Raw genomic sequence first — 11,062 nt, 5'->3', positions numbered from 1 at the left:
AATTGTGTTTTCCAACCAATTTGTTGATTTAAAAAAAAAAATTATACAAGTCGCCAGAAGGCCTTCAAGGTGTGGGCTACAATTAATTCTTGCCAGGGGCCGTTGCCACCCACTTCTGTGGCTGAAACAGGGTTACCCCCTTTACAGTCCATATGGATGTAGGCTTGGGTATCATCATTCAGAAGCCTGGCTGGTAGAGCAGAAAGCACTACCTCCCCAACTTGACGAAGCAATCATGGTTTTAGTGTCTTTTTACCTTGAAATCTAGAACATCAAATCCAATTGAAGACCCACTACTGTACATGTTGCGACGATAATGCTGAGTGATCTCGAACAAGAATGAGTGATCTCAAAACTCTGCATTAAGTTGCCCACCAAAGTCCACCCAAGCTTACAAAAACTTGAATGTTATAAAATGCATTATAAACACTAACACAAACTACTATATATAGCCTACTGCTACTTCTAGAAACTATAAGGCTCCCCCGTGACCCTTATAGTTTCTAGAAGTAGCCTACTGCATCATACAACTTCTAGCTACAAAAAAATTAGAAAATCTAGATTAAATCTAGTGTAGAAATGGGACCCCATTTCATAACTTTGAAACAACAGCAACAACTTTTTTTTCTGGCAAGGTGCTGACACAATGTAATTGATGTTGGTTACCGAGACTGATTTCAAGGAGCTTGACAATTTTTAGTGCCCGCAATAGGTCCAACATTTTTTTAAAAAAGAAACTAAACAATGAGGTATTATGAACGATAGTTACTGTTATTACTTAGGCAATTGAAAAACACAATACTTGCTTGTCCAGTTGTGATTTTACTGGCCCACTGCTAAAAAGTACTGGCTTCTGGCTACTCCTTTTAGAACTATGAGGTTTGTTCCGCTATCCTCCCAAAACATTCTGTTTGTGGAGACAAAAGCGGAACGAACCTCATAGTTCTAGGCAACTCCTACTAACAACAAATAATTGTTACCCTCTTGCGAGGGTCCACCTAATGCCAGAGGGTAAGTCCTTTGTAACTAGGCTACTCCTAGAAACTATCGTTCCGCTATCGTCTCCACGCTATATAGAACTATGATAAGGTTCATTCCGCTAGATTGTCTCCAGCTAGCCCACCTTGTTGAGCTGTTAATGGCTCCGCTTTTAACATCGGTCTCATCACTGTCGCCATTGTAATTGCGACAGTGATGAGACTGATGTTAAAAGCGGAGCCATTAACAGCTCAACAAGGTGGGCTACAGTGATGAGACCTATGTTAAAAGCGGAGCCATTAACAGCTCAACAAGGTGGGCTAGTTTCCAGCTAGAACTATAATGAGGTTCGTTCCGCTGACATGAGTTAGCGGACGATAGCGGAATGAACCTCTCATATCGTACTATCATAGTCACTCGTAAGGTTTATCGCGAACAGCACACCTCAAGAGAGGGTGCTGTTGAACCAACACAGATATTAGGCCATGGGTGGGTGCGCACATTGTGCATGACAACATATACCGCAGTCATGAATGCCCCCCTCTGCCTACCAATAGACCAAGTAACTTGGCGCTGTAACTGTACTCCATTTTTCATTATCGGTTGTACTGGCTACTGCTGATGACAAAATTTCGGAAAAAGCAATCTCGATTATTTTGAGTCCACAAGTTTGAACAAAGGAGTACAGCGCCCCAGTTTCTTGGTCTATTATTGGGCTAAAATAATATAGGTTGCATAGCCACATAGGGGATAGGTTCTGTTCTGAATATTAAGGTTTATCGCGATTCAGAACCACAATGCATTGTGTTGTGGGAAGGAATATGGGGTGGTTTCTATGCAGTTTCTACGACTCAAGCACGCAACGCCTATACCTTTGTGTGTGTTCAACAGCGCCCTCTCTTGATATTTTGCTATTCGTGATAAACCTAATGGTTCGAGGAGTAGGATTTTTAAGGAAACGGGTGCCATTATTGCTTTCTCAAATAACTGTTTTATTTGTTGATAGCATTGACTCAATAGTCTGCACTGATCTGTTGTTGAATCAAAAGGGTTGATAACTTGATTGCTGAAACGCGATTGCACATTTCACATTTTGCAGCTGGGTTCCTTCCCCATTTTGTGACGTGCCTTCTAATTTCTTCGGCAATCTGTTTTCTTTTCAATGCAAACTGGATTTAAGTTTTTCAAGTGTAAAGAACACGTGTGTCAAAATCATATCAACTGTTATTAAAATTACATACCTTGTTCTGTTGCAGCTGTGCAGCTTAACTCGACGTAGTTTTTTATTTTACCATCAACTGAAATTTAGAACAATTGGTTTCCTTGTGTTTTGTAAAGATAGCCACCAATCTCTCGAAAAGTTTTGTTTACTCTCCTTTCTTTCCCCAAAAGTCTTCCCATACGGTGTTGGTTGACAGCGCCCTCTGTTGATTTCAGTGTTTGCACAAGGTCTTTTCTTTTTTTACAACAGATGGGTGCAAAATACTACTTTGATGGAGGTGTCACTTCCAATAATTTTAGGGGGGGGTTGTTTTTATTTATCCACTAGATTTGTTGATTTCGTCGCAAGGAGTTGATGGTGACAAACGAGTCCAGAAAATTGAAATAGTATGGGCTAAACATTTTTTACAAGGGACTAGTATTAATGGATGGGGCGGCAAACATAAGAATCTGCTATTAATGGGTAGAGAGGTCCTGGAGGAATTGCCACACCACGACATTTAAGCGTTTCATTCGCACTGAACCCTCATACCCAAACCCTCTCCAGATTCCATAGACAGCTAATTTCCCCGGGGTTCCTCCAAGCTTTCTGGAAGAAGCACAACACTGTCAATTCCATAAAGCTATCGAGCAGGAAAAAAACTGCTCAGCAAATTTATTTGCTCCAAGGAAAAAAATGAGTAGGCCACCGGTTGCAATACTGTAAACCATACATTATTTTGGCTGGCGAGCAAGTTTCTGTTGAGCAAATTCTTATGCTTATATTGGGCCCAGGATACATGATGGTGTCCAGGGCCGAATTTCATAAAACTTGCCAAGCACAGGAAATAATAATCAGCAAAAAAAAAAGATACTAGACAATATCCCCATTACGTTTACATTGTAGCGACTGGCGTCACCTCCCACTCCCCCACACGCCCCCCACTTTTTTGCAACACAGCTTCATGATTGCCACCTCGTTAAATTCAACTGTGAATTTTTTTTTTTAAAACCCTCCTCTGTAAAAATAAATACATGTTCATCAAACTAAGCTAAGCGCAAGTTTAAGATCAATTGGAAAATGGGGGAAGGGGGGCGACGATTGACATTGATAATAATCTGCGATCACCAGCCTTCATGTGCATGTTCTTATGTCAATCTAGATATAAAAATATTTTTCCTTGCCAAGCTCTTTCAAGTACAGGGAACTTTAATAAAGTCATGGAGTAAAAAAATTTAGAACTTTTTTTTCATTTGGAGGGGGTAGGGATATAATCTAGGAAACATTTCTTAATATTTTAACCACAATATTTATATACAACACCAGTAAAACACCAAGGCTACTGTTGGTTCATTTTCATTAGAATATTTTTGTTTTATTTGTACAGTTTAAGTATTTTCTTTTTACATATTTTACAACGTTGTGTTTAGAACATCATCAGTAAGTTTTTAACAGTACTACGATGCTTTAAGAAATAACACATTTACAAGGGCTCCAAATTCATATCCAGAACCAACCAGAATATTATGCTAGTGACAAACTTCTCCATCTGTCCACAGTGCAAATACATGTAGTGTTTTTTTTGCACTGCATTTATGCTACAAAAGCAAATATTTGTCCAGTGGTTACGTCCATAAATACGACAAACCTATGTTCCAAAAACGCCCAAATGATTTACAGATAGATTTTGGGTAACATTTAGGAATAAACACCCAAGGTGTTGGAATATAAAGATGTCGGAACATAGTGGTGTAACTAGTCCAATAGATCCCCGTACTGATGAAGTCATGGTGTCGACCACATTGCACAAGTGCTGCAACATTGTGCAGAGGCAAAACGCATATAGATGGTTTCCCATTCTTCTGAAAAGTAGTAAACAAACTGTGACATCATCAGTAGTAGGCTCATTTAAAGACAATTTCTGCAAGGACAACTTTTCACAAAATAATCAGTGTCTACCGGAACCAATTCCATGCACATTAACATGAAATCTGGTTTCCCTTTTCATTTCAATAAAAACAGATGGTATGTCAATTTCAAGTGTAAAATTTATAATTTTTTTGGTTTTGTGAACCTTGGATTCTTGTTACAATGGTCCATGTGTAGCAAAATAGTTTTAAATCTTATTAACAACGAACTATCTTCATAAATTATTACCAGGAAATCATTCTTTTAGATACGCACTTATACAATTCACCTTCAGTTAAAGATGTCATTTCAGCTCTCGATTGAAGTTTCCGATGCTCTCATTGAGTCCAATGATCGTTTTTTTTTTCCAGAAACTTTATTATCGAGGAAGGTAAAACACCAACTAGAATGCAAGTGCTCCGATTTAAAATAAACACAAATATGTCGTAAAAAAATAAAAATAAAAGTCAATATTAAGCAAATAATGTTGTAACCGATTCTTTTAAAAATTTCAGAAGTTTTGATGAAATTGTGCCCAGGTTAAATAAAAAGCACAAACATGATTCATGTATTCCTTGCTGCTCAGGCAAAGAGGTTACACTGCCATAGAGACTGAATGAATGTGCAAGTTGTACTTTGACACAAATAAGAATCAACCTTTCTAAATGGTAATGGTTGGAAATTATCCAAGATTTTTTTCTCTGAAAATAGAATTACATTGAATTGAAAGACATTGTTCTGGTTGGTTCTGGATAACATAATCACGACACATTCAATTACATCAAGTTTACATACCTGTGTTTTCTCCAAGGACCACATGGTATTGCAACTGAGTGGACTCCTATATGAAGCTTGATGTTGTCCGAATTAAGCCAAGCAAAAATGGCTAGCAACATTTTCAAAATTTGTACATCAACTTCATACTAGACAGTTTGCCTAGACGGGCGATAATAATTTATACAGCATTGATTTTTGAAGACTTGTGCAAACATGAAAGACAGGCCGACCATTTTAAACACAAAATGCCACCCAGTGAAGCGGGGTCCCAAATGCATCATCTCAGCAGTGCTTACTTTCACTGCAGTTGATTGAAATTAGAAGAGTAATACTAATGATGAGTCCTTTTTATTTGTAGAAATTTGTTAAATTGGGAAGCCATCAGTTTTAGGCCTTATCAGTTGCACTGGCTGAACAATCTGTGACCAAAGAAGATTCTACAACTGCACTAACAAAACAGCTCTTCTCCAACCGGTCACCAATTGTTAAATAATGAGCAAATTTGTGTCTAAAAAGACACGTACTAAATTAGAGCCAATTTGCGATGATTACAAAAACATGTGAAAAGCAGTTGAAATGTATACATGTTTTCCGTAATTGACCACGCCTTCAACAAAACAACGTGTACCATCATTTCTACCCAACCCTGGAAATGTTGATCAAGTCCAAACAGTGCAAACCAACGAGGTCCTTGAAGTTGAATACCTCTTTAATTAATACTTACATCTTTTTGACTGCTAAAAATAAACAAGAAATGCGAAAACATTAGAGCCTTTAACAAGTCTGTAAACAAAAAACATGTAACACTAACAGCTAAATTGGGATTCAGACACGTGGGCTATACAAATTGAAGGTCTGTAATTCGCACAAATTGAAGGTATGTAATTTTCTTGATGTTTCAGCCATGCAAAATGTTGGGGTACAAGTGATAAATAAAGCATCATTTTTGTACAAACAATACTGAACATTTGAAAAGTGCCTATGACAACTTGTACGTGGGTATGAACTTGATCTGAACATTCCACTTCTCTGAAGACAAATAAAATTAAAGATTTGTTTTCCCATTAAACTGTTAAGCTCAACCCAAACATTCCTAAATACTCAACACGCCAACGTTTTGCTTGGTTCAAACATTTCCATCGTGAACGTAACATTATAAAGTGGCCATCTTGGGTTTTTTTTAAGGAAGAATTTGTTCAACTTTTCAATCAAAACTTTTGCAGCAGAAAAACTGCCAACCTCAAATCGGCTTGTATAAAGAGGAGTTATATTCTGAAACAAAACTCAAGATGGGCACAGCATATGAAAAAAAAAAAATTCTAATTGACCTGGTGAATATGTGTATACGTTACCTTTAATTAATACTACCTTTTGAGTCTTAAAAGTTGATGAAATTGTAAGAAAGTCCAAGGGACCACACCAAGCTACCACTTCTCGGCTATACTGTCCAAAACTAGCCAGCTCCAGCTTCACGGGCGGGGAAAAAATAAACGAACTATCAATAGTATGGCTTACAACCACTACGTTGTTTACTTAATTGTCTTGTACCATCAAGGTTCCTCAAAATATTTGTTTTTTGTATTATAATCGTTTAACTTTATTTATGGATCATTAACATTAATTTCTGTCTAATTCTGTTTTCAGAAAAAAGAAGATAAGTTTGGAATTATCTTTCTCCTTTAATATGCACGTTTGGTCCCCCTTCTTGTTTTTTTCTTCTTCAATTTTATATACATTCCTATTTCCAATCATCTGTTACATAATAAACTTTTTCAACACATGAACAACCAAAAACTCACCCAATTTTCCAAACTTTGGCAGTTAGTTCAAAATTAGCACAAGTTTTTCCGCAACTGATTTTTTTGTGTTACACTAAACAGACCACCTACGGTGCATTTGTTTCAAGTTTTTTTAATATAAAATAACAAACCCCAAGAGAGACCGACTGAGTATATTTTTAGTGATTGGGGTTGAACAAAAGAAATATCACAAACTTTTTTAGCCTTACTTTGTATAATATCTATTTACAGTACTGCAAGTAAGGGAGTATTTTTGTTTACATTTTTGTTTAATTATTCTTTCTTTATAGGAATTAACAAGTTTGTGGCTCTTTATTCTCAGGCAATGTGTAGTAATTGATGCTTACCAAAGATCTTAGTTGGCAAAAGGTGCAGGCCAACTATGTGCAAAGGTCTTGTAAGCCATCAACCATACGGTTAACGCTTTCCTGTAATTCAAACACAATGTAACTCCATGGGTTAGATTGGCTTTTCAGACAAAGTAGAAAGGCTTCCAAATATATGATGGAATTTGAAATCAATGTCGCAGAGATTTTACTTCCAATAGGCTGTTTGTGCTCGACACAAAATCCAAATCAAGAAGTGTTTTCCCCCACACCTGAATTGTCTGCCTCACATCTTAAATCTTTAAGTCAAAATTGTGACAATTGATTCACATCAAATTCAGCTCATACTTTTGGAAACCTTTGTAAAGCAACCCTCTTCAGTACATTTAATTCATGCATGCAGCGCCACAATTTCTGGGGGGCCAGCAAGTAGCAGCACAACGTTTCGTACACAAAGACATGGTAAAAATTGGTGACGTTTGATTTCATGTGATTTGGGCATCTTCCCCAATTTGTTCAAGCACCCCAGCAATGATGGCGCGGCTTGCAAGTGCCCATTTTGTCTTGTGTTCACCGTCATGCATTATCACCACATAGTTACAACCACTTACCAAAAAGCACATAATTACCCCTGCACTTTCACAAAGCATTTGACATTCGGACAACATATTTGGCAATAGTTCATGAATTTGAAACCCCCTGCTTTTTATCAGTTTCTTTACAACTTATCGAGTCACACTTTTTTGTCCGTACAAAGAGCTAGAAGTTGATTTTATGCTGTCTGATAAGTGGGTGATAATATTACCAAACACTTTTGAACAGTTTCAACACAACTTTAAGATTTCACATTTAAAACATAGTAACTTTCTGCTTTTAAAGCAAAACCAACTTCTCATTTCACTTCAACTCGTAGTCTAAGTACCTTTTAGAAAAAGAACAAAGAAAATATTAATTTAAACAAGATTTTCACAACAAAAACAAAGGCAAAAAACAACAAAACTGTTCTTTTTAGTTTAACTAGAATTAAGGAGCAATTTATAACCTGCACACCAAAAACCTGCAGTTTTGATATGTATTTAGGTGGCAATTTGGAGTAGTATTAAATTGCTCCTTAAATCTGTTACAATTTTTGAATGTTGGTCTTTCTCCACCCGTTGAGAACTCCTCTTGCTTGCTTCGTCTTGATATGAAGTCCTTGGATGTCTGTCATCTTAGAACTTGAAAAGATTCTTCAGTTTCATCTTGTTCCATCTCCTCTTTAGCTCTCCATCGCCTCAGGTCTTCTTGCTTGGAGGAAAAAAGTCTTTGATACTTACATTATACATGGTAAGGTTTTTTATTTAACATGTATTGAAGTGTTTTGGTTCAATTCAAGGCTGGTCATCTCGAGCACATCTGGCGCACATCTTCAGGGTAGCATTGGTGCCGTTAACATGAAGACATACACCTCCGCTGCAAGACGGTGAGCCTCCTTCCTCCGTCTCGTCTCCAAGGTGGCTGGTATTGAGTCGGACTTCTTTCTGATCGACTTTCTTGAGTAAACCCGCCAGTGCACTTTGGTTGAACAACACTTTGTGGAGATACTTGACCTCTTCCTCCAAGGAGCTGATCTTCTTCTGGACTGCAACAGCTTCTTTATTGAGAGTAACGTTCTCGTCGGTGAGCTCCTTGTTGGCATCTATCAGGTTCTGTATGAAAGCCTTTTTCCTCTGGCGGTTTTCACGTGCCATGATGGCGTTCTTGCTAGTGTTTCTCAGTTTGGTGTTTCCCCACGGGCCTTTCTGCTTGGAAACACCCCGGGTGGCATCATTACCATCATCATGGGCCTGGCCACGACTGCTGCTGCTGCGTGTTTGCCTCTGCTGTCTTGTCCTGGACGAGATGTTGGACAGATCCGTTGGTAGATCTAATACTTTCGGCAATTGCGGCTCAACCTTGATGCTCGAGTCTTTCAAAAGATACTCGAGCAAGTCATCTCCACCACTGTCATCAGAGTGGGATGATGTGGGACTGCGTGGCTCCGAACCCGACATGGATGCTGTCCAGGACATCGGGGATTCGCCGCCAAACGTAGTGTGCCTCTGCAAGTTCAAGTTAGCCTGCTCTTTCGGTAGAAACTCTGTTTTAATCAAGTTGCTTTCACAACTTCCAATACCTTCAATTTCAAAATCAAGACTGAAGAAATTACGTTCTTGCTCACTTTCGTCTGTGTTTAGTCGGGTCAGAGTGACGTCAGAACCTGGCATGAGAGCACTAGAGTCTGTGTACTCAAGAACTGACGGTTCTGAACCCTCTACGTCTATAATCTGACATTGATCGTCGTAAAAAGACGGTACATCATCGTCATCAAAGAAATTTGGCATCGACGCCATTTTATTTTGTTTTTTGGGGGTTTGAAATTGAAATGAAAATTTCGATAAGTTTGACGTCTGAATATCTCACTCAATGGTACATAAAAATGACAATATTGTACTGTTTTCTTATCCACAAACTCTCTTACGAACAATATTGTACATGCAATCCATCAATTCTTACCAATGTTTGAAGAAAAACGAGTTTGTTCAACACTCGCTGTGGCAGAATCCCTTTCGAAAGACCCAATCACTTTGGCATTTAGCAATGGAATGAAATTGGTAGATTGAGCGGGGGCGAAAATTGTCTCAAAAACGTTGATTGATTGGCCAACATGGATCACGTGCGAAATTCTCGAGAATTTCATTGGATGTTATTTTTTGTTGCATGACGTCAACCTCAAAACGTTGGAGAAACGTTTCCAACGTTTGTAAATCGTCGTCTTCGTGCAGCTAGCAAGCTGCTGCCACATGCATGCTATTTTTATCCATGCCCCCCCCTAAAAAAAAAAATAGACTTAATGCTAGTCGGTTTTGCGCTTTCTTTTGAATTCTGAATTCATCATTCGAGTGTTGTTGATGATTTTTGGGGCAGTTCGCTCCAGCTACCTTTCACCTGAAATTGATAAGAGAAATTAACTAGGGAAATATTTATCAGCGGGTTGAAGGCTCTGGATCGTTCCCATGGCATAACCTGCCCATAACCAAGCATTATGAGAAAGATTTGGGTGACTCTTTGTTTGGGTAAAAAATAACAAAAACTCGAAATGAATGTCCTCCATATGAAAAAAATATGAAATTGTATTGAAATTTCCCCAAAGAAATTATAATACCCAATAACTTACCCCTGAAAAAATGCTTTCACACTGGAATATTTCCCACTCTACAAAGTGTACAAACCAGAGCCAAAACTAAGTTAAAATTAAAGGGGGGAGCTGGGCAAGGATATTCTTTTGTGGGGCCCAGCCGGGGTTGGGGGGGGGGGGGGGGGGGGTCACTTCTGGCCAGTTTCAACTGAAGTTTCGGTTTGTATGTTTTTAAAAACAAGCCCTGTTTGAGTGCTTTTATGTATACTATACTATTTATAAGATATTTTGATATGAGTGAAAAACAAACACCTCGTCTGCATAGAAACATGGAATTTACAGATTTGTTATTTCAAAGGTCCAGATTTCATACGGACGACAGACATAATTATTGACCCCTTAATTATGCAAACAAATACAATACAACGTCTCATAACTTCCATTCAAAAGTTTAATACAGATTGTGCAATATGATTGCAGAATGTACAACTCCACACAACTACATGACACATTTTTATCTTTTTATTAATAATTAATTAATATTATTACAATAATAACAAAAACAAAAAGGCTTTACAAAAAATTCAGAAGGAAAAAAAACCCCAACCCCCAACTCATTCTTGGGCCGTATCCGAATTGACAGCTTCGGCTACAGCTGTTGCTAAGGGTGTTGCTATGGGCATCCTTTACTTCAACGCATGCTGACGCGCTGATCAAACAGTAGCCGTAGCTGAAGCCATCAATTCGGATATGGCCTTATATTCATATCAAATAAACAGTTAAATAATGATTTAAAATCTAATATAATGACCCATGTACAACAACAAACAACTGCCAATGGGAGACTCTTTAGGACACTAGATGGCAGCAGACTTACCAGGTAAATGAATTGTTCTCGGAAAAATGCGTATTCTCA

The 11,062-nt window shown here is 38.1% G+C and overlaps 1 protein-coding gene across 2 annotated transcripts; it reads right to left on the bottom strand.

Annotated features, from left to right (window-relative positions):
* Positions 1-3,537: 3,537 nt before the first annotated feature.
* LOC117287770 (CREB/ATF bZIP transcription factor-like) lies at positions 3,538-9,601 on the bottom strand. Of its 2 annotated transcripts, XR_004518840.1 has the most exons (3): positions 9,525-9,601; positions 7,011-7,091; positions 3,538-6,331 (listed from the first exon to the last, which is right to left on the bottom strand). XR_004518840.1 is itself a non-coding variant. In XM_033768285.1 (2 exons), the coding sequence occupies exon 1, from the start codon at positions 9,359-9,361 to the stop codon at positions 8,360-8,362; it is 1,002 nt and encodes a 333-aa protein (XP_033624176.1). In that variant the 5' UTR covers positions 9,362-9,518; the 3' UTR covers positions 3,538-6,331; positions 7,011-8,359. The 2 variants fall into 2 exon arrangements, 1 of the variants encoding a protein (XP_033624176.1); XM_033768285.1 differs by lacking the exon at positions 9,525-9,601 and having other exon boundaries at positions 7,011-9,518.
* Between the last annotated feature and the right edge of the window lie 1,461 nt (positions 9,602-11,062).

This window comes from Asterias rubens, chromosome 3 (assembly GCF_902459465.1).
Source record: "Asterias rubens chromosome 3, eAstRub1.3, whole genome shotgun sequence".
In the NCBI taxonomy this organism is placed as follows: domain Eukaryota; kingdom Metazoa; phylum Echinodermata; class Asteroidea; order Forcipulatida; family Asteriidae; genus Asterias; species Asterias rubens.
This window is presented reverse-complemented; position numbering and strand designations above follow the sequence as displayed.

What these genes read in the sequence shown, in the direction of transcription:
- LOC117287770 (XM_033768285.1), bottom strand. Translation starts at nt 9,361, where the DNA reads ATGGCGTCGATGCCAAATTTCTTTGATGACGATGATGTACCGTCTTTT.